This window comes from Cicer arietinum, chromosome 7, assembly GCF_000331145.2.
Source record: "Cicer arietinum cultivar CDC Frontier isolate Library 1 chromosome 7, Cicar.CDCFrontier_v2.0, whole genome shotgun sequence".
Classification (NCBI taxonomy): domain Eukaryota; kingdom Viridiplantae; phylum Streptophyta; class Magnoliopsida; order Fabales; family Fabaceae; genus Cicer; species Cicer arietinum.
Window position 1 is genome coordinate 20,282,025 of NC_021166.2, and position 25,278 is coordinate 20,307,302.

A 25,278-nucleotide genomic window follows, 5' to 3' on the forward strand; every position below is an offset into this window, starting at 1 on the left:
TCAAGAGTTACTTATATTCCATGAATAATAAATATGTGGTCCTTGGTGATTTGTGATTGACTTAGGAATATAGAAGAAATGCTGAAATTTCTTTTTTAACATTCACTTTCAATGAAAAAGCTAATCAATAGTCATAACCTTGCGTCCAAGTGAAGGATTGAAGAAATTTTTTTATTGAAATCTATCCACATGTATAGAGCGGAAATACGTTGGACAATGTTTATACCTACGGCTTAGTCTACTTATTTTTAAGGTAGGTTATATTTTTTTTTTTAATCATATTTTTAAGATGCAACGTTTGATTCATAGTAATTGAGTGTTACAATCGAGGAAGTCCTCCTTTATTGTGATAAACTGCGAAGTCTATGTGCTTCATTAACTTTTAAATATAAAATTTTATACTTTTTTGTTATCCTTTATTTATATAAAAAAAAAACCGTAGTTATTTATTAACAATATAAAATATTTTAATAATAAAATTTTTATCTTTTTTAAATTTTTTATAATCTAATTTATATGAATAAATAAGATTTTCCCCAATTTTAGCTTCTGTGACTCAAGAGAATTCCAACATAAGAACTCCCTTTTATAGGCAGGGACAGATCTTTTAAGAGGTGGGGGTCATGGCCCTCCAAACTTTCGATTTTTAGTAAGTTTATGTAGACTTTGTAAATATTGTAGATTCGAGTCCGGTAAGTTAGAGTCAAAATATAAGTGAACTAATAATTTTAACATTTATTAATTAAATTAAGCTTTACATATATACTTAACTTTTTTCTTTTACTATAATGAGATTTTAGATATATAAATATATAGGGAAAGTTGTAGGGATAATTTGTCTAAAAAAAAATCAAATTTAAACTCCGCCACTAAAGTTATAGGGAAAGTTGTTTTCACTTGATCAACTCTACATTAATTGATTATTCTATTATTATATTAATTTTTTAAAAAAAATCTTAATAAATATGATATACAAAATAAAATGTAATTGAATAAATGTGTAAACTATTTTAAAAAGCATGGTATATGTATGATTGTTGATTTTTTTTTTAAGAAGTTGGTACATAATGCATGATGATGCAGTAGTTATTTCACGAGGTGTCAAATATGGAATTCTAAAATGATCTTATTATTTAATTATTTAGTTTTTGGTCATTGTTACAACAACGATACTTATATATCCTAATTTTATATTTAATTTTTTTTATCTCTGTTTTTATATTAATTTCTTTTATATTATCTCTCAAAATATATCTATTATATATATATAAAAAAAAATCAAAATTATGCGGAAAAATGAATTGGTACATAACAATATTATTTCCATCAAACATTTTTTTTCAAATTTATAAAAACAAAATGAATTGGTATTACAACACACAAATCAGGATGACAGAATCGCCAATTAGAGAAAGCGGTTATAACGTCAATTTTAATATATCAATAAACTATTTTGTATAAACTTTTGTTTTTTCTCTTTCAATTAATTATGTTTTCCATTATTCATCGTGTTTTCTAAGTCATCAAAGATTTTTTTTATAGTTTAACTTTTATGTATAGTTATTATAAAAATAAAAGTATATTAAATAATATAATAAACTTAAATATTTTTAATAATTTTATGATTGTAATATATTAATTGAGTAAATGATCTTTACATTAATTATACATAAATTAAATATTTATTTATAAATAAAAATTAACAATAAACCATACCGGACCGAGGTAACATATTAAAGCAATCTCTTATATCTCTTTGTAAAACCAAAATTTTATTTGATCAAAACAAATTTTAATATTTTTAAAAGTAGTATTAATTAGTGATAATAAATTAGAGAGGAAATTACTAGTAGTATATATAGATTAAATTATGTACTTAGTTTTGTTTGGAGTGGATGGGACAAAAATACTACACTCTATAGTTTAATGGAATGAAATTTAAGACATCAAACTCATTGATAAAAAAGAAAAGAAAATAATCTTTTTAAAAGAAATTACTTTTGAAATGTTATCTAAATTTTAAGTTATATAATTAATGTATCATATGAATACAATTTTAATTGATGCGTTATCGTTGTCGAAATATATATTTGAATTTAATATAAAAATGTGATATATTTTCTATATACCTTTTTTCTATTATATGAATTAACATAATTGAATGGTATATGACTTGGTATGTGTAGAGTACATTTTGTTACATCAATTAACTTAACTATTTGTTATAGTTATTTTAATTGTTGGGGTTGAGTTTATATCTTTTACTTTAATAAACAAAATTTTATAGTAACCTTAAATTGTCTCAATCTTTAACCCTAATCTTTACCATTATATTAGTAAATTGTAATATGTTTTATGATACAATTTAATAACTATTTTTATATTGGACTAGTAAATCAAATTTTGGTTGACAGTTTTAATAATTAAAAATTAGTTGGAATTAAGGTTGAACATTTTATTTTATTTTAAGTATAATAGTTGTTTTTGTAATTTTTTTTATAAATTATTTCCTCCGACTTTTTAACAATTGACATTTATATTATATTTTAGTATACGAAAATTAATGTATTTGGTTTAGGGTCATCTTAAAGATTCTAGAGGCTCTATTCTAATATTAAAAATTGAACTTGATAAAAAAAAATGTGCAATTTTAATAATTAAAAAAATTGGTAAAATAAATTTTAGTTCATATAGACAGACCAATCTAATGAGAATCCACACTTACTAATCTACATGATGCATATTATTTGGTCACATTAATTCATACAACAAGAAAAGATGCCCAGATAGTATGTCATCTTCAAATATTAGACTCAAACATACATTTCGACAATAATAATCTAACAATCACAATTCAATTCATAAAATACACCGATTATAGGGTCCAACACATTACAAAAGCATACACCACAATATCTATATTAATTAGCATATCTATTAATATATGTTAGGTTTAATTAAAATTTATCACAATCCGATTACTATATGTCAAATTACACAAATTACAAGTATCCAGTAGACTTATATAATTTGATTTTCACAACTTTGTCATAATTAATAATTATTATTTTTTTTTTGAATTTTTTTCAATAGAAATTTTAGACATAAAATATAAAAATAAACATTTGGATAATTTATGTGGATGTTTTCAACATTATCATTTGTTATGTATCAATATTTATTTAATAAATTATAATTCAAATGTCTCTCGTAAATAAATTAAAAAAGAGTAGTATTTTTATAAAAAATTATTGAGAATTTTTGGATAACCATGTTCACTTTGTTACAAAGTGCTCCCACGTAACTCACTATAGTTTTCAATAGTAGTGTTTCTTTTATTTTCATTTTCAGAGTACTTCCTATTTTCAAATAAAAATACTAAAAAAGTGTTTAAAACATCATATAAATATAAACTTTTTAATAAATATTATTTTTACTCATAAATAATATTTAAATGATATGAAAAAGAAAAAGAAAAAGTAATAAAACTTTCTTGGACTATTGGAGTAACAAACAAAATTTCGAAGAAAAGAAAAAGCACAACTAGTTATACAAAGTCGAGTCGAATTTAAATGGTTAAACTCATTCTCTAAAATGGATCGGATTCGCGGATAACCGCACCTATAAACACATAATCGACTTAAAATAAATATTTTAACCGACTTAAAAATTTAAAATTCTACGTATGAGTCTAGATTGTTTTTCATTCATCAACTAGTTCTAGATTTGTTTTACTTATTAGTCTTACAAATAGCATGTTTTTTAAATTTATCTAAAAATTAATCAATAAATAATAATATTTGAAAAGCCTTAATAAATAATAAATAACATCATTGACTTAGTTGGATTGAAAAGCCTTAATATCTAAAAATAATAATATTTTAAATTAATCAATAAATTATTAAAAATATTTAATTTTTATTATAATTAACTTTAAAATTATGTATAATAATAGTTGTAATATGATATAAAATATTTTACACCAGGTACATCACAATTAATCTCTTTTAAATTATATTTCATTTAGACTTAAAAAAGTTAGATTTTATTAATAAGAAATTGACTGATTAACCCACATGTGTGTTGGTATGGTAAAAAAAGAGCTTTAAAAAAGTATTTCTTTCATCACATCTTTAAAACCTTACCTTACCATGGAAATTATTCCCACTTATGAATTTAATTTATATATATATATATATACAACGTAAAATTTGTTTATGCTATCAATCAACCATAATAGTTAGATCGTTAATAATATTTAACTTTTGTTTAACTACTTATAAAATCACTTTTATGATTGATTTTGATTTATTAAATTCGTAAAATTTTTTACACTATCGGTGTATGAAAATTAATCTCCTCACTTTTTACCAAAAAATAATATGAATTTAGTTCATATACATTGTTAGTGTTAAAAGTTTTTATCCTGTCAATCAATCACAATCGTTAATAATGTTTATGAATAATTCTGATACGTTGAAAGTATATGACAATTAAACTTAAATAGTGTTACTACATTTAATAACAACAACAAAAATATAAATTAAGGTGCATTTATTGTATTTTATTAAATGCTTTAATTAATAAAAATGAAATAATAATTTTTTTATACTTTTGATATAGTATTTATTTTCTTAATTAATAAGTGTATAAAGAAAGATTTTTAAAAGAAAAGTGTATAAAGAGATAATCTATAGCATAATTAAAAAAGTGTTGTACCAAAAAAAAAAAGTACTTAAAAAGTCTCCCTCGTGCTGGGTCCAGTAGAGAGAGAATATTTTCTTGGCTTCATAGACTTTCGAAAATGGGGAATGAGTAATTAATTGTCTTATAACACTAGTCATATATATTTATCTTGGATGGATACAGGGGTAGATTTGTTTCCATTGAAAAAACCAAAATCTAGGAACACAAAAATTTGTTTTGTTAATGTAAGAAGAGTACAACACAAATGTGGACAAGCACACAAAAAATCAGACATGGATTTTAGCTCCCCAATCATCTCTTTACTCCTACATTTTCTACTCCTGATTTCTTTAGTTTGTCCTGTTTATTCTTTAGAAATAAATAGCCACCTATTAGCCAATGAAAGTTTTGCACCACATGAAGAGTTTAACAAGTTGAAGAATACCATAAGATTTCATCTTCAGAAGATCAACAAACCTTTTGTTAAGACAATTCAAGTATGTTATTAAAATCTTAAAACTTTGATATATGTTTGTCTTTCTGTTTGTGTAATTTTTGTTTGTGCTCTTCATTTTTACAGAGTCCCGATGGCGATATTATTGACTGTGTTATGTCTCATAAACAACCGGCTTTTGATCATCATTTATTGAAAGGACAAAAACCATTGGTAATTTTTGTTTAATTGTTATTTTTTATTGAAATTAAAGAAAATGATTTTTAAAGTCAAACTTTTATATATTAACATTATAACTGAAGAGATTAATTGTTATGTATTGTAAATATAAAATATTTTACACTATCGGTACATCTCAACCATTCAGGGAACATGACTTTAGAGGTAGCTAGTTACGATAAAAGTCAAATATTTCTAATAATCTAACAGTTGTGATTAACTGATAAACTAAATTTTTGTTACACTCACAGTGTATATGAAGTAAATCCATAACGATAAACGGTCTTTAATTCTTTTTTATTAACAAAAAAAACTCTTTCTAATTGAAAAAACTTCACATATATTCAATACAGGAACCTCCAGAAAGGCCAAGAGGACATAACCAAAAAGGTATTTGGAGTGATAATTTTCAAATGTGGAGTTTATCAGGTGAATCATGTCCGACAGAAACAATTCCAATTAGAAGAACAAAAGAACAAGACATAATAAGAGCTAACTCTATTAACAGATTTGGAAGAAAATTAAAATATGTGAGAAGAGACACCACTAGCAATGGACATGAGGTATGTATTATGCAATGATCACAAAAATGAATTCAAATTTTTCTAGCCTCTATTTTTATGTTTGTTTTTTCTTATGCTATTTTGAAAATAAGTAGCAAATTGGTTATTTGTGCTGCACAGCATAGTGTAGGGTATGTGACTGGGGATGAGTATTATGGAGCACAGGCTAGCATAAATGTTTGGGTCCCACAGCTTGAAAGCCAATATGAATTTAGTTTGTCTCAAATATGGATTATCTCTGGTTCATTTGGAGAAGATCTCAACACCATTGAAGCTGGTTGGCAAGTATGTCAATTTTTAATTAGTTGAAGGTTTAAATATATTTACCGATAATGCATTAAAGTTAAACTTTATATATCTTTCAAAAAAGTCTTAAATGTATTCAATCTAAGTTCAATTAAAATTTATGCAGGTTAGTCCAGAGCTCTACGGAGATAACTATCCAAGATTCTTTACTTATTGGACGGTAAATAAATTGATTAAATTAAAGACGTCGAAAAAGATAGTATATATGACTATTTTTTATAATATAATAAGTAATTCTAGTTTTTTTTTAGAAATGTCTTAATTTATATTTTTATTTTAAATATACGAGAAAGTTGATAAATATTGTTCAAAATTTAAAACAAATATATCAAATTTTATTGATTATACTTTTTTTTTTGTATTATTAATATCAATGAAGTATGATGTTGTTTTTTTTCAATTATACTCCTAACTATTTATATATTATTACTCTTTTTTATGTTCTTTAATTTATCTTTATCATACTATTAATGAATGATAATTTAGTAAAGTAAACAATAATTTATATTTCTCATACAAAATTAATTATATTAAATATGAAGGTCATGTGCTAAAAGAGATATATTTTGATGGTGGTGAGAGTATAATTTATAATTGCTTCAAGTATAAGCTAGATACCCATTAATAAAAAAAAATGAAAATAAAAGTTTTAATAGCTTTTTAGTAATTGCAGACCGATGCATATCAAGGAACTGGATGTTACAATTTACTTTGCTCAGGCTTTATTCAAACTAACAATAAAATTGCAATTGGAGCTGCAATTTCTCCAACTTCTACATATAATGGAGGACAATTTGATATTAGCTTATTGATTTGGAAGGTAATTTTATGTTCAGATTAATTATCAGTATAATTCTACTGCTTTTTAATACTTTGTTTTCCAATAATAAATCATCAATACAACTTTCAAATTTGTAAGGATATATGTCAAATATTTCACTTACATTAATCATATTATTTTATTTTGTTCACTGACTAATATGATTTATTAGGAACTTTTAAATTTTGAAAATCTTTTTTTTTTTTTAACTTCAATTACTAAACTAAATTGACTGATCTCTACAAATTTGAAGACTACTATTTTAAACAAAATATTGAAATCTCATATGACAAAACATAGAAGGGATAAAAAATAAACAAAATGGAAAATCTAAATTGAAAAGGTGGTCAATGGTGGGGTGTGGGCACTCCATTATTAGAAGTTTCATAATTATATGGTTTCGAATTTTGTAATTATACAGAATTATAGAAGAAGCAAGGGCAAGGTTATTATAACATTTTCACAATACAATATTTTATTTTCACTAAGAAAACATTAGTTTGGTAAAGAAAAAATAAATGACACACAAAATGGAAACAAGATAATAATGCATAATGGAACATTAAATTATTTACTTTAAAGCTCTATCCATCTTACAATAAGATGTCAATTTAGCAACAATAAATATTTCTTTTTCAAATGAATAATATTTTTAGTTTTTAATATAATTGTTTTTTTCAATTGTACATTCAGATTAATAATACTACATACGATATTCTCAAATATAATATTTTTAAATTTTATAGTTTTTTTTTTATCTTTTTATGTATTATTATAATTTTTTTAATATGTGTAAAATGAAAAAAAGAAGAAAAAAAACATCATTCATTATAGAGTATTTTGGTACACTACTCTCGTGCACCTGTGAATTTGAACTATGCAATGTAAGCTTCCTTCTACATTACCTCTTTTAAGATTCTTTTTCATATTTCATTTATTTTTTGCTTTTTTTGTTTTTTTTTTTTTTCTCACCACATTAGTTATCATATCTTTTATTTTTCTCTCTATCTTATTTCTTTTTGCTTTTCATATCATTCTTTCCTTTGCACTTTCTTATATCACTTTGAAAACATCATTTTCCTTTGCTCTTTCCAACTAAAGATATATTCTTATTCTGAGTTCCACACCCTTTTTTCTACTAATAACAAAATCTCAATATTTTTTCATATTTCACTCACTACCTTGGCACCTTTATTTTTCTCTTTTTAACACATTTCACTTATCATGTTGGGCTAACATGTTGCTCTTAATGATTATGTCTATGTTTGAGTAACTTAACTTTGTTACAAAACAAAAGGGTGTCATTGAAGGTTTACTTTTGTGTCTTTATTGTGTGTGTAGGATCCAAAGCTAGGGAATTGGTGGCTTGAATATGGTTCTGGAAACATAGTTGGATATTGGCCATCATCCTTGTTCACACACTTAAAAGATAAAGCAACTATGATTCAATTTGGTGGAGAAATAGTGAATTCAATGTCAACGGGGTCTCACACTTCCACTCAAATGGGTAGTGGACATTTTGCATATGAGGGTTTTGCAAAAGCTTCATATTTTAGAAACATGCAAGTTGTAGATTCTAATAACAACTTGATTCCATTGCCAAATCTAAAACTTGTAGCAGACCACCCAAATTGTTATGACATTCAAGGAGGGACTAATAATGGATGGGGGAATTATTTTTATTATGGTGGACCCGGAAGAAATGTGAAATGTCCTTAAAAGAATAAATAATAAATATAGAATTAGAATTATAAAGGTGAACATTATTTTTTGAATTTTTTTTTCTCTTTACCATTTCTTATTAGTTGTTGATTTATTTTTATATTCAAATTAAAGTTCTTATTTATTTATTTTTGTTATTCCCAGGTAATCCGCTCATACCATCTAGACTCTTTGTAACTAATGTCTGAAGATAATAGAAAATTAATTAAATATATATAACATTTATTGGTTTTTCTTCCTTTATATTTCCCAACAATTTCTTACTTCCATCATTTTTCTCTTACATTTTCTTATAATGAAACTTGAAAAGGAGTCCGTTCACTGAAAATAAAAGAAAATTATAATATTAAAATGAAATAGTTCATAAGTAGTTTTCTATAATTTTATAGGGTTTGATTTTGTATGCTTTTTTATAGGGTTTGATTTTCTTATAAGTGATTTTTTATAAAACAAGTTTATTTTTAAAAAATATTATCCAAATAAGTCCACTTTCGATCTTCATTTTTATTACAAATGTTTAACAAAAGTCTCACTAGTTAAATATATATATATATATATATATAAAAGAAAATTATGTCTTAAATTCATCAAGATAACATCTAAATTACATTATAATCTATATAAAAAGAATAATAATAATAATAATAATACATCTCAATGAATGTTATAGTATCTAATCCATCAAAATTAACATAAATTTTTCATGTTTTTATCTAAGATTGTGATCTTCTAATTGTCAAAGAGGTTATCAACCTTCTAAAAATACATTGCTATGACAAAATTACATAGCGATGACAACATCCTTCACAAATTCTATCACTAAACTTCATCAAATCGACTTTGTTCTAGATCAATAATAAGTCAAGTAATGTGGACTCAGAAGAAGAACTTCAGTTGTATGATGATTTCATGGCAGAGGTTAGGGATGAGGTGGCAAAAATAGTTAATGATAATGTTGTATGTGGGGAACTCAAGGATGACACAATAACAATTATGGTTACTGAGGAGGTAACAAACAATGACAAAAACAAAAAGCAGAAATATTTAGGGAATCAACAAAACTAAATAAAAGAGGTAGAAGATGAAGAGGTTGTTTTTTGTTTGAAGAATAAGTGAACAGGTTGTTACAACCAATGTGAATTTGGTGGTGTAATTAAATGACTGCAACAAAATCGTTCAATTTAATCATAATTTCGAAACTAAAAACATTCCTATGGAAATTCCATGAGTAAACATAATTTATGCCATTTCAATTAATAAAATACACTAGATAAAATGAAATAAACAAGATTTCTCAACCTCTTTGATATATGGCATTTTGCTAATAAACTATAATACAAATTCCATGCAACAAAACCTGTATTCAACAAATTCATAGTAATATACCATTTTTGGACTAGATTAGGATGATTTTTCCTGCATGTGGAAAAAGTAAAATTTTAAAACACCAAAGTAAAATTTAAGGGAGCAAACTAAAAGTTTCATTTAACTATAACTCTTTAAAAATAATTTAGTGGATTATAAATAATGGCATCTTTGAGGGAGAGATTGGGTACACATCAAGAAGACTATATTTTTCCGAAGAAGACCTCAAAATATACGATACTTTACTTAGTAAGACTTGTCTGGTTACAATTATAACTTTTATTACTTAGACACACATGTAACAAATAGAAAATATAGAAAAAATATATATTTTATGTTTATGACCAAGGATTAAAAGTTTGTTACTTTTATTATTATTATTATTAAAATTATTAAATGATGTATAGTTTTATGTGTATGAGTAAATAATAAAAATTCTAGTCATGTGAGACAACACAAATCTTACTCCTTTACTAATGTTCTTTTTCTTTTGTGCATCTCTTTACTACTTTTATTCCCAATTAACTCAACTTCTTATTTATGTATGTTTGCATTGATTACCACCTATCTTTTCCTTAAAGCTTACTACAAAAGCTGCATCATTCAAGCCAATGTATGTTATGATTATCATCATGAACAGGTATCGCAGCAAAGCCTTATGTTCACACCAGTATTTTATTGATAATAATAACTGATGATGCTCTTTATACACATGTACAAGCAATCATATTGTTTCTAAATAGAACAAAAAGAAAATTAAAATAAGACTGTCTTGCTAATTCATGTGTGTAATAATATCTTAGTATATGAAAAATCATTTCTCACATAAATTTTTCATCTTATTGAAAATTGAAAATTTTTGTAACCAACTTTAATTTTTATTCAGTTGAAATCAGAAAGTTAAGAGGTGGTTGTTATAGATTCTTGAAAAAACAAAAAGTGATTTTATTGTTTAAATATTTTTAAGAAAATGTGAAAATTTTTGTATTTTTCTGTCAAAGTTAAAATTATTTTTTTTAAATCAATTATAAAAAATGATTTTAAAATTTTAGTTTTTTTAAAGTTTCTAACAAACGACCACAAATTTTCACAAGTTATTATTTAAAATAAAAAAATATTTACGAAAAAAATTGTAACATACACACCCTAAATATTATATTTGTTGTTTTGTCTAATATTTTCAAGTGAAATAGTCTTATATCATGTACAAGTTTATTTTTCACAATTGTATTAATAAGTCACATAATATCTCATTTAAGGTGAAACATATTTGAATCAATGAGGGAAACAAAGTCTCGTACATGATACAAAATTTATCTCAATTTTGCATCCTAAAATTGACCTATTTGTTAATGATGATATGCTCAAACTCTTCATATTCATGAAATTATTTTACACCCATAAATTCTAGTGGAGCTGTGATATATTATGAAATAATTTTTTGAGAATAATGAAAACTTGTTCATCAAAATTCATATTGGTTATTGCCAAAAAAGGAAAGATTTTTGAAATCAAATTAGTTTATAAATAATAACCCATAATTTATTTTGATGATAATATCCAAACACTCTTAGAAAGATTATAAATTGTAAAACACATTAAATCTTTGTAACTTATAATTTGATTTGAAAAGTGTACTTGGGTCATCAGTAGCCGTTTTCTTCAAACACTTAACGGATTTAAGTTGAAAACTTGAGAAGGCTAAATATTATTAAGTTTGACATAAATATAATCAATATAATTCAAATTCGTCGTTTCTTTTGTTTGTCACCATGTTGACTTTTTTATTTTTTATAATTGTTGGAATTAATTGATAGTTTGATATAAGATGAAATAACTTGAATATTAATATATAAACTATATATATTGGTTTCATGCGTAGCTTTGACAAACATATTGTGTTTATTATTGGTAGTTGTTGAATGATGTGAATACTTTAATTGTGAGTACGATGAATTCTTGATGGTATAGGATGTTATAAACCACCCACACTAACTTTGGTACTAACAAATAAGAAATTTTACCAAATTGATTTTGAGATATAATATGATTCCTTCTAAACACAAGGGAATTGTTCCAGAAAGAAAATAGCTAGAGTACAACAAGTGGGAGGCTGGTTGCAGTCTTATAGCTTACCAATCTTACATACAATCTAAGTCTTCTCAAGTAAGTCACGTTGGAGTGGATTTGGTCTAAAAGACTTCAAGAATTGAAAATATTTGTTGTATGATAATTCATATTTTTATGAATTAATGTATAATAATGTGATCTGATGAGTTTTAGTATATATATATATATATATAACATAATATTATATGAGATAACTTTTATAACAAGAGTTTGAATTAAATGAATTTTAGTCATTGGTCAAGTCATGAAGCCTTAAGATTAAAATAAAAACTCATGTGATTTTTCTAAGTGGTCATGCAACACTTTTAATTATGACCATGGATGTATGTTTCTATAGTCAAGATTTAATTTTGTCCCTTCTAAAAAAGACACCAACAATAAATAATTAATAATTAAATTCTTTAAACTTCAAAATCGTCTCACCTACGTAAACAAATGTCAAACATAAACAAATGCATGGTTGAGCAATTTAGTATCATGTTAACATTATAAACTAGGTAGAACAATCACAATTTCAGGACAACATACAATTGCACAATTTCATAAAACTCGTCGATAATAACAAGATATTAATATGCATGAACGATGTACTCATTTTTAAACACTTCATATGACATATGGTACCAAATACTTGGTCATTAAGAAATACAATATTACGTCATTGACGATGGATGAGTATTCACGCTCTTATAGACCTACTTAACTCAACCTGGTACTCATGCAAGCAACTAGCTAATCAAGATTAAATTAGGATTGGATGGTCTTTTTTGACATTAGAGATTTAACCTAGAACCACATTAGAATTCCCTTAAAGGACCCTCACATTTCATATCAAACCTCCAAATTATTTTTCTCTCTTCGTCATCAATGGTTACAGTTAATGAGAACCATCATCGACATAGGTCAAATTTATCCTAATTTTATATTTTATACAACTCAAATTAATAATCACAATTCACAAGCTCAAATAAAATGACATTAATCACATTCTAATTAATTATACAATGTTGCAAAGTCCACCATTTTATTCTTCAAAACTATAAGTAAAAATCTTATTAGGTGAAAAATAGATATGAAATTTAATATACAATGATTGTAAATAAAATGATAGTCATAATGTCTACATAAATGGTTTTATCATATAATCAAGAGTATAAATCACAAACCCTACATAAATGGTTTTATCATATAATCAAGAGTATAAATCACAAACCCTAGCTAATTAATAGCTAGGCACATATAATGAAAATTAACCAACAACACGACTTTGAAAATAATTTGAACCACAAACATATAAATAAAAAATAAAAAATCACATTGCTCATGCTTTTCTAGTCAATGATATGGTAATATTAATTAACTTGGTCCTCTCTTTGGATATCCAATCAATTAAAACAAATTTATAGCTGTTAAAAATCTCTTCAATGACATCTTCACCAAAACGATTAATTAGTAAAGGTTCAATCTCATCCCTTACGAATACTGTATCCATCATCTATGATTGATTCAAAATCAATAGAATCTCAATCATCAAGACCATTCCAATTTACTTCAGAAACCTCTAACCGGTTCATGAAAACTGATCCTTCAATAGAACTTCCAATTTCACTTCAGATGGAATAATTCATATTAACATTGTCAAATTAATATTTCATGTGTTCAACATGGACAAAGATAAAAAATAAAAAAATAAAAATAGGTTTAATTCAATTCCTCAATTTTTAAATTAAACTTTGTTTTCCCTCAATTGTCACATTTGATACAATTTGGTCCCACACAATAATTTGTACTAAAAAATGGTGATTTTTAGCATTAAAAATGGTGATTTTTAGCATTAAATTTGGTGAACTTTTGCACTTAAAGTATATTTTCTCTTCAAAAATACAATTGGGACAATAATTTGCTATAAATGGGACCCAAAAACTTCAACTTATATGATAATTTAGAGACTATAAAGTTTAATTTTAAAATAGAGTCTATTTTTATGAATGTGGTAAAAATAGAGAACAAAAGTGCAATTAAATATTATAAAACATATTATTTTATTATATTTTCCCCTTCTCTTCGTAGTTATATATATATATATATATATATATATGTTTTTCTATTTTATTTTTTTTTTCCTTCTCTTTTTATTTTATATATGTAACAATATAAAAAGCTATGTCCTCTCCATTAGTATATGATTTTAAAAATTATACAGATTCTAGTATGATAATAATAGCTACACAAAGTTTTATTAACTTAAATAAACAAGTTTTTTATGGGTAAAAGGCACTTTAGATTACCTACTATCCTATTTAGTTAAATAGGTATTTAAAAAAGTGTTAACATTGTTTATTTCAACAATAAGTCAGGTTTAACCCTTCATCACGAGGCTTTGATAGTGTATAAGAGATGTGACTATATAGAACTCTAAATTTTTAGGGATACAAAATGTTTTTTATATTTTTTTAGACTAAAGAATTTAATCAATAAATTATATTTTCATATTAAAATTGTTTTATTAAAGTATACTCTCATTTCACGTTTCAATCAGAATTAGACAATTGAATTAAAATCAAGTTTTATGATATTGAATTCTCTTAAATCAATTTATTGTATTCCTGAAATATGCATAACTTGTAGAATAATATTAACAATTTCAGTTACTATTGTATCAACTGATTCATGAGAACGACACTTTGAAAAAAAAAACATTTTGAAAGTGCTTGTAGTAGACTATGAGGATATTTGAGGCGCTCATGATTGCAAGGTAAATATTTCTCTTGTCGTTGTCTACGCCATCTGAAACCTAATTTATCACCAATCAACAAATATTTTTCATATTTCATCAATCTACACAAGTAGATTATTTAAGTATAAAATATAAACTTGGGTGAAATTTAAAGCTAATTAAAGACATATATTATGCAAGATGTCAAGATAAATAATGAACCAAGTCAATTGAAATATATTTCGAGACTCGATTCAACAATTAAACCATTGAATATGATTCATGAACCAAATGAACTTAAAATTAATTTTGTTAACTAAATGAGTTGAATTTGAGCTATATGTAGTTTGAATTGTTTGGTTCATGTATTGTTGAATATGTTTGTGGTAGCTAGATTTTGGAGAACAATTGGTTCTATTTAGTTGAGAATTATATAAAAGAAATTTATAATTAATAATTATTTGAAATATAATGATAATTGATTTTATGTTAAAAATAGGAATTTGTTGTTAGACCTAATTTACTTTTATATTTTTCAATTAAACAGATATTTTATTTAAAAACTACAATTAAATTACTGAATTAAAAAATGCATTTTTGAATTATGTGGTTCGAGCTAATGAGTGAATGGAGTTGTTCATAAGCTTAAATAGAGTCAAGTTCGGGCTAAAACAAAAAGTTCATATCAAACTCAAATCGAGTTTCGAACAAAATAAATTATTGGTGAGTCAAGTCAATCCCAACCATGTTCAACCAAATGGAGTTAATATAAACATACCTTAGATAGTCAATTAAGGTAGTAAGACAAATGGACATAATGCAAACTCTGATTAGGAAAAATCCTACCATAAAAGGAACCAGGAACCCCAAAGAAATAACAAGGACCTATTTTAGTTTTCATTTCATCACACGGTTTTCTTTTAAAGTGTCAAGAGACTTAAATATATTGTTGAAGTCGTTTCCTAGTAGATCATCAAAATATGTCTCGACAAAGCTTTTCCACAACCTTGATCATTTCTAAAATAACCAACAAAGTATTTTATCCAGAGCAACTCAAATCTTCAATTGCCCAACTTCTAGGGTATAAACTATAGCACATGCTAGTTATGGCTTCGTCTCTTTATAGATTGGTCAAATAAATCATCAAAGCAAACAAGCATATATGTAATTATGTATGTCTGTTGCTTATTTAAAATCTCAATTATGCACTTCTTTCGTCTCAAATTATTTATTATTTTAAAATAAAAAATAAAACATGGAGACAATATTAATTATATTTTTTTTAATACTGTTAAATAATTGCACAACACCCTATATTGATTAATTATTCTACCTACTACAATAGCACACTTGCAAAAATGAAATTCTAACTGTAAGAAAAAATATAAGGATTTAATTTATATATATTAATTGTGTAAATAATTATTTATAATATCAATCAATTATAATCATGAGATAATTATGGATGTTTGATTTTTATTATAGTTACTTTTAATCTTATACTCATAAGTAATTGTGATATACAAACAGTATAATACTTTTACCATTCACAATGCATAACAATTAAATTTACTTAAAATATATTTTTTTAAATGTATTTATATAATCATAAACGGCAAATAATATGAATCAACTTGTTTCTATATATGCCATTCAAAAAACAAAAGCTTGTTTCTAGATATTTTTGTAGAATAGAATTGGGTAATAATAACAATATATACGTGAAGTAAGGAGTTGTTTGCATACCTTTGTTCTCCAACGCCTCCATTCATGTGTAGTATATTTGCTATTTCCATTCTTGTTTCTATTTATTTCACATAACCTTTACTTTTATGTTGAGCGTTTGAGAAGAGCATATTCTTCACACACATATATAGATGCATCATGTGATCGTGAAAGCTACTATAAATGTTTTAATTGCAGAACGTTTTAAGTGATCCATCTGAAGTGGGTCCTTTGAAGGTTAGTATATAGACAATAATTTAAGAGTGTTTACTGTTGAAATATTTTGTTAAATATTTTATTTTATTATTATACTCTAATATTATCATTGGAAACGTATTTTTATTTAATTATATTAGTTATTTATTGATTAGGAAACATATTAGTGATCAAATTAAATAATAAGGTTAATTGGGTTTTAATTGGATAATGAATTAATTTTTTTATATCACTACAATATTTTGGTATTACGGCAACGCTTAATTTTTTATGGTAAAAAATCGTTCTTGTAGAGTTAAATAGAGAACAATTTTTATATTTCGTTGTAGTTGAACAATAAATTTTATAATTTCTACATCAACAGTTCATAACCGTTCTCGTTGTTTACTCATATATATATATATACACAACATCTAATATTCATTCTTGTTTAGTTTTTAATAAAACCGTTCTAGTAGCCAAAACCCTTCTTGAAAGCAAAAAAAAAATCTCAAATATTTTATTACTGCGCACGCTTCAGAATCGTCCAGCAAGAACCCTCTTCTCTCTTGCAAGAACCTTTTTCTCTGTGCAAACTCTCTCCTTAAGGAAAACTTTCTTCTCAACAAATCCTATTTTCTCTCTCGCGCAAACTCTCTCAGCAAGTCCTCATTTCTCTCTCACACAAAACAATCAATTCCCATAACCTTCTCTTCTCTCTCGCTCGTCCTCATTTCTGAATGAAAAAGGGGGGGAAACAGGTGTTGGTGAAGGAAGCTTTCGAGTGAACATCAAGTAGGGTTTTTCTCGTAACTTGCGAGACTTCTCCCCTTTTCTCAAAACTCTGCATCGATTACAATTTATGCATGCTCAACCTCTGCTTCGATTAGGGTTTTTGAATCTTGCGAGACTTGCAAAACTTCTACCTCTTGGTGACTTGGTGATTTTGATATGTATTTTCATCTTTGCTCTGTTATCGCTCAACCTCTACATCGATTAGGGTTTTTGCTTTTGCATTACTCTAAAAGTAAATCTATAATCATCTTTAAATAATTATTTGCATTAATTGTTCATATAATCAACTTTTTTTTTTCTCTTCTCTTCTCTTCTCTTCTCCCTCTTTCCTTCATCGACTAAATAAAGTGTTAAGAAAGTAAAAACTAAATTGTTCTGGTTTAATTTTTTCAAGGAGCAAAGCTACTTTTATATTTCTCATAAACTAAATTAGACCTCTCAAATTTTCTCAATGACTAAAATGGGTTTTACTATCAAAAATATTTACTTTTTAGAATTAAATACAAAGATCAGCCAATGACAGAACTCCATTTTTTCTTTATTGAGCAAAAATAAAATTTTATTGATCAAAACTTAGGCACACACCCACCAAGGAAATGGATAACACGGAAAATTGTCAAACTATACATGGTTGGGCTTGCTAGTAGCTAGTTTGGCTGGCCCATAAGCATGCTCGGAAAAAAAGAATTTAAAGTTCTATATAACAAACTCAATGATAAATAAACATTTAACACATGAAAAGAAGGGGCGCATATTTGAAAATGTAACACAATCTCCTAAATAAGCTCAAAAAGTGACAATTAGAAGGTTTAAATAAATGAGAACACATACTCAGAGAACTTTATATTAATTATCAACTGCGCAAAGATCACCGCAATACGCATATTGGTTACATTCCAATGGGCTACAACATCAACAAAATATTGGGTTCCCAATAATTGGTATCTTAAAGCTCCTTAGATTAAATGGCGCAAACATTATTCTTTTTTCTTTTGAAAAAGTAAACAAAGCTTGCTGAAACAAAAATAAGAAAATAAATTGCAACAAAGTCAAAACATAATTTTAAAAAATAAAACAAGATAGAATGGATCAATACACTGCTATCTGTTGCATTCGGTTGGATCCCATGACTTGAAGGGTAAAAGTTTCAATTGGATCCCATTCCTTGAAAGATAACAACAGTCTAGTTATACATATAAAGTATTTCAAATCCCTATAAAAATGAATGTGTCACAGTCAAGACTATTTTTCATATGCTTTTGTCAACAATAACAAAAGACTAATCTTGATATATTATGGATCAGTAAGCATGCCAATAACTATTATTCACAAGCCCATTTGATTAAATTTAAAAATAAAGGAAATGAAGGAGAATTGAAATACCAAATTTTATTGGCAGCGCAGAATGAGCAGCAAGAACACAGCATCATCTCGATTTACAGCAATCAAAACTTTAAGGATTAAAGTATCATACGAATCACTCCACAGAGATAGCTTCAAGCAATTTCTGAGTGTCTTCATTCACATTCACATTCTCCATCTTCAATCGTCGTTGCAGAGAAGAACTGGTCTTACCGGCAGTTGCATAAGTTCTTATCAATGATTCAAACACCTCTGCCCCTACGGAATCCACAGATTTCTTCAAGATCTCTATAAATTCCTCTGCACCATCAACATCCTTCTCTTGTTCATAGTGCCTCATCATAATACCAATTGTCTCAGATGATGGAACCCATTTTTCACCATTCCCTCTACCGATAGATATTGCTTCGGTTAAACAATCCACTGCCAACTTAAAGTCTCCTTTTCGCAAATGGCAATCCAAAAATATTTCCCAGGTTTTGGCATTAGGCTTGGCCCCCCTCCTCCGAGCACGCTCCTTTAGCTCTTCAGCCTTCTCCAGCATATCCAATTTTGCATATGCCTCTATGAGAGCATTAGCAACTCGAATATCATAAGTATTGCACGTAGATTCCCACTCACGGAAACATTTCTCTGCACCCGGGAGATCTTTCAAGTTAACCAAAACCTGAATCATATTCAGATAGCTTATGTTTGCAGTTTTAGGAAATGCTAACCGAAGAGAACGCCATACCCTATAAACCTCATATATTTTGTTGATTCGCCCATACAATGTAATTACAAACTGGTAAGCAGACAGATTTTTGTAAGCATTCCTCTTCTCCAATTCCTTAAGTGCTCCTTCTGCCTTCTCAAACAAACCAGCATCAACATAAATAGATGCAAGGTTGCTATACGTTGTCCAATCCCCAATGACTCGACCGTCCCTCTTCATCTCATCGATAACCCTTTCAACACCAGAAATATCATTCACAGCAGCAAGTGCTCTCATCCAGACATTATATGTATAGGAATCCAGCATGATATTGCTAGCTTTCATTTCTTGAATCATTGATGGAATCTTTTCTGGTTGACCTACTTTAGTATAAAGAGTCATAAGACTGTTGTAAGGCATTGAACTCAAAGGAAGGCCAAGATCCTTCATTTTTTCCACGACACCTTCAGCTTTATCAGTCATCAATTCCTTGCAGTAGCAGTTCAGAAGGGCACCGTAACATAAATGATTTTTCGCAGACTCTGGGAGATTGACAAAATAATTTTCAGCAGCAACAATACCTTTAGCTTTTGCAATCAAATCAATATGTATAGCTTGGTCACTGACCGTCTTAATCATATTCCTCTTAGCCATGGTTTCTGAAAGCTGTACCAAGTAAATAAATAAAAACATTTTTCAATGAATATAAGATACGGAAAGCATAGTCCACTACCTATTATCTCTAGATCTAGAGCTGCATCGTTTTATTCAAGACTGACCGGACAATCAACAACACAACATACAAGAAAATAAAATGCATTACATAAATTTTAAAGAACTGCTACTAAGAAACATATATATATTGTTTTATCTTCTTTTAAAATAAATGCTCACAATTCTTATCATAAGTTTACGAGAATAATTTTGATACACCGTCAGTATGAAAAATTTTACACCTTCAATTAATTAATCACAAACAACCATTTATATGACTTCTAAGGTAGATATCATTCAACTATATATTTTTTATAATCCAACCGTTATGAATGATTGACAAATAGTACAAAAAATCTTTACACTACTAATGCATATAAATTAAATCCTAAATTTACCATCATATACCACTGCATTTGCAGCATCCACATCTATAATTCATGTACTATATCAATAACAACACTATCCCTTTTACAAATCTATGACATAAGCTGAATGCAGTTTATAGACATGTCAAAAGTTGTTTCCAGAAGCTCTCGCAATTAGTTTCACAAGTACATATGCCAATAAAATGATAAATAAGCTCAAATAAATCAATCCAAACATGCTTTTATTTTGTTTTAAAGTAAGTGCTTGAAGTTCTTATCATAAGTTTACCATCATAGTACACAACGTATCAATAACAACACTATCCCTTTTACCCAATTTCACATCTAGAAAAAAAAATTCACTTAGTTATAAAACTAAAAAACCACATTTTCATGATTCCATAACAATAAACAATATCCACATTTCAGATCCAAGCCAAACATCGTTTTATTTTGAAAAATAATAAAAATTGAAATTAATAACAACATATAGAAAACGAGTGAATGTGAAACACCTTAAGAGCAGGTTGATAAAGTTTACGTTGTCGAAGCTTTTTGAGAGTATCGCCAACTTCCCATTTGTAAACGCGCTTTCCACTCTTGATGAAGTGATTGAGTTGCTGACGAACATTGAGTTGGGACCCACCATCTTTGAAGAGCTTCAAGTAAAGCGCTTCATCTAAGTATTTCTTCGAACGTTTCACCACGCTTTTGCATCGACCGTATCGTTGCATCAAAGACATTTGTGTTGTTGTTACTCACTGATTCGGTTTCAAATTGAAATTGAAAATTGTTTTGCTTCGCGGAGAAGAAGGTGAAGAAACTATTGGGGCTTGGGAAGTTCCTATTGAACACAAAATGGGTTTTATTGTCCATTAGGGAGATGCTATTCGCACCTGCTTTTTCTTTTCTGGTGTTTTATATTTTGTCATGAAATAGTTGCATCTTTCAAAACCAACCGATGGACTGAAATATGTTATCGTTGTATGTAGATTTTATTTACAAATTATGACACTAATATATAATTAATTTTTATTTGATTGAAAATAATTAACATAAGAGGATGTAGACTTTACATAGAAAAAATAACCAAACCTAGAACAAGTAATATAAACACATGTCAACTCTAAATTTTTTATTTATTCGTTTACTTCAAAACATCTTTCATTCAAAAAAACTTTACAATAATCTTGATTTTATTAAAGATTATCTTCATCACTATCTTAAATAATTATTATTTTTCAAAATTAGCATATCATAAGTAATATTTGCAGACATGATCTATATGAAAGTATATTTTAATATAATTCTTGATTTTGAAAATATTTATTTAGTAAAATATTATTAAATAATTAAGTATAATGGTCAGGGTAGCTCTTCGTTGATAATTTGATTTTTCCTTCTATATATGTATATTACATTTGAAATTTTAAATAGGCTAAATTACATTTGTGGTCCTTTAACTTAATCTCAGGTAACGTTTTAGTCCTTTATCTTTTTTTTTTCCGACTTGGTCCTTTATTTTAATTTTAAGTGACAATTTAATATTTTATGTTTTAAAATTTCGACAATGTTATCCTTTTTTATACAATTATTCATAAAAAAAATTCAATCAAAACTCATAAAATTAATTATATTCTTCAATATAATACAAATTTCATCAAATTCGTAACGCAAATCTTCAAATAAACTCATATTTTCATACTTTATTTGATATTGTTAGGAATAAAGGACTAAATCGGAAGAAAAAAAAAAAAAACATAAAGGACTAAAACGTTACCTGAGATTAAGTTAAAGGACCACAAATGTAATTTAGCCTTTTAAATATAATTTTAGAATTTGTAAATTTTTTATTTATTTGAATTCACTTTTACAAATTCAAAAAATATTGATTTTAGTTTTTGTCTTTGGCTTATTGGGTTGTGTGGTGTAATTTTATTGAGTTAGGTGTACGACGTTAAAGGCTAAAAACAAATAACTTTATACCAAAACAACTTATAAAAATTATAAAAGATATAATTGCAAAGATTAAAATTGAATTTAAATTTATGTATTACCAAAAAATATTAAATTACACATAAAGAGTAACACTTCTTCAATAATATTATATCGAATAAATATATTTTTAAATTGTCTTATTGATTGAAAGTTTAAAAGATAAATTTTATTTAATAAATTATTAACAATGAGGTATTATATATAAAAAAAATTAAAATATGAATCAATGAAAATTGATTCGGATAGTAATTGACTCACATTCACAAGAAAATATAGCAGGTGATACTTTTGCATTTTTGCATTATGTTTTCCTCTTTTGACGTATATAGACGGTGAACATTTAAAATTGCGTCTATATAATTATTTCTTAAATCCTATTTTTACTTTACATAGTTTAGATATTTGTTTTTAATATAGCATGGTGTAGTGTACTAGACAACTACTAGTATGTGTTGATACGTCTAATGAGTATTAGAAAGAAGATTCAAATATCGATTGTTACATTTATACTTATTTTGGTAAATATACATTTAAAGTACTTTTAGCTAATCTAATTAAAGCATGTTTCATTTTGTAAAACATATGTTTTACATATGTTTTGAGAAAAATATTCAAACATAAATTATATTATAGAAATTGATTTTTTTTATTAAAAGTACATTTGCAAAATGAAGTTTAATCAAAAGTACATTTGTAAATGTTAATCCAAATATATATGTATTTCTAAAGACTATAATAATTTTTTTTATTAAATAAACAATATTTATTCATTCAAATTAATAAAATAAATTGATATAATATAAGTTTAAAGTCTCTAAAATCAAAAATAAATAAATCTGCAAATAAATTCACAACATCTAGATTAGTAGCATAAAACAGCAATATGTCAATCAATATGACCACAAAATCTAGGTTAATAACACACAACGACAACATGTCTATCAATATGACAAAATTCAAGTGTTAGGAGCATCCATGTAGGGATGGCAATGGATAGGGTACTATAGTACATGTCCTGATACCCGCAGTTTAAAAAATACACATACATGTGCTCGTACTCTCTTGGGTATCAATTTTAATACTCGTACATTTACCAGGGTACCTAAGTGATCGTACTCATACTCATTATCCACGCTTTAACTAAAATATATCGATAAATAAATGATATTGTTGTGGTTAAATTTAAAAATTATTCAAATATTTTAACTTCAATCATAAAGTATTATAAACTAAAATATTTTTCAATTCAAAACATTTCAAATGAACATTCGTTACAATACACATTCTAATATTTATAATAATAATTTATAAAGTTGCAAGTCCTACGACAATATTATTCGAGATCTGTAAAAACAATTGATAGGAAGTTGCAAGTATAATTATAAAGTCACGATTAACATAACTTTTAATTATAAGGTCACAATTATTTACATATGCATTATAATCAAATTCTTAAAAAGTTTTAAGTTTGTAAACGTTTATCTTTCAATTATGAATATTGTAGTGGTCCAATGATATTAATAGATATTAAAACATAAAAGAAAATAATTAATTAAATTAAACATTAATATAATAAGTAAGTAAATAATATATTTATATAAGTGCGGATGCGGGTGGGGTGGATACTATAGTACTCGTACCCGCTTAATTTTGTGGGTAATTACCTGTCAACGTGCCCATACCCATTATGCTGGTTTTTACCCTACCAATTGTGGATTTTTTTGCGAGTATCCGTTGGGTTTGGGTCTAATTGTCATCTCTACATCCATGCCTCCACTCTTTAATGCTGCAACGTCAAAATTATTAATTGAAATTTATAATAGGTCAAAGTTACTTTGTCAATATAAACCAAATGAACAATACAACAAGACAAGAAAATAAAAAAACGTCGCATCAAGATGACTAACAAATCAACACTGAATTTATACTATAAAATCACATAAAAGCACGAAACAAAAAATGAGTTGAAAGAGTGATTCCAAATCAAAAAATAATCATAAAATAAAACACGTCTCTCTAAAAGATAAAAGCTAAAAAAAAAATTAAAAAAAAAATCTAAAATCTTTTTTAGAGTAAATCGGCAATCCCGTGTGAAATAGGACATTTGGTTAAGTTGGATTAGATCCTTACCATCTCATCCAAATGTTCTTGAATTGTTAAAGATGTATTTAAAATTAAGTAAATAACATTATTGATACATTTGATAATAGATCTAAAAAGATGAACAATTATCATCAACATACAATTCTAAGGATCATTTTAGATTATTTATAAAATATGGAGAATTTGGTTGATAATCTACTATAAAATATGTTTCTTTTATGAGAATTAAAGTTATCGCATAAAGTTATTTATTAAAATTAATATTTCTTTAGCAAATATACATAACAAATTATGAAATTAAAGGATCTATGATGTGTTGTCAATATCTAATTAGTTATCAGAA

The 25,278-nt window shown here is 26.3% G+C and overlaps 2 protein-coding genes and 1 pseudogene across 6 annotated transcripts; 1 reads left to right on the forward strand and 2 right to left on the reverse strand.

Annotated features, from left to right (window-relative positions):
- Positions 1–4,814: 4,814 nt before the first annotated feature.
- LOC101509876 (protein neprosin-like) lies at positions 4,815–9,009 on the forward strand. The gene is made up of 8 exons (XM_004509599.4): positions 4,815–5,183; positions 5,267–5,353; positions 5,713–5,922; positions 6,043–6,207; positions 6,335–6,388; positions 6,902–7,048; positions 8,390–8,804; positions 8,915–9,009. The coding sequence occupies exons 1-7, from the start codon at positions 4,860–4,862 to the stop codon at positions 8,765–8,767; spliced, it is 1,365 nt and encodes a 454-aa protein (XP_004509656.2). The 5' UTR covers positions 4,815–4,859; the 3' UTR covers positions 8,768–8,804; positions 8,915–9,009.
- A 4,779-nt stretch (positions 9,010–13,788) lies between these two features.
- On the reverse strand, positions 13,789–16,777 carry LOC140918703 (S-adenosyl-L-methionine:benzoic acid/salicylic acid carboxyl methyltransferase 2-like; annotated as a pseudogene).
- A 1,727-nt stretch (positions 16,778–18,504) lies between these two features.
- LOC101510424 (large ribosomal subunit protein mL101 (rPPR4)-like) lies at positions 18,505–21,788 on the reverse strand. 5 transcript variants are annotated; one of them, XR_003473958.2, is made up of 4 exons: positions 21,350–21,788; positions 19,080–20,418; positions 18,793–18,860; positions 18,505–18,710 (listed from the first exon to the last, which is right to left on the reverse strand). XR_003473958.2 is itself a non-coding variant. In XM_004509600.4 (2 exons), exons 1-2 carry the CDS (start codon positions 21,575–21,577, stop codon positions 19,174–19,176), a joined length of 1,473 nt encoding a protein of 490 aa, XP_004509657.1. In that variant the 5' UTR covers positions 21,578–21,788; the 3' UTR covers positions 18,505–19,173. The 5 variants fall into 5 exon arrangements, 1 of the variants encoding a protein (XP_004509657.1); XR_190190.4 differs by having other exon boundaries at positions 18,505–18,860; XR_190189.4 differs by having other exon boundaries at positions 18,505–18,909.
- Positions 21,789–25,278: the final 3,490 nt, after the last annotated feature.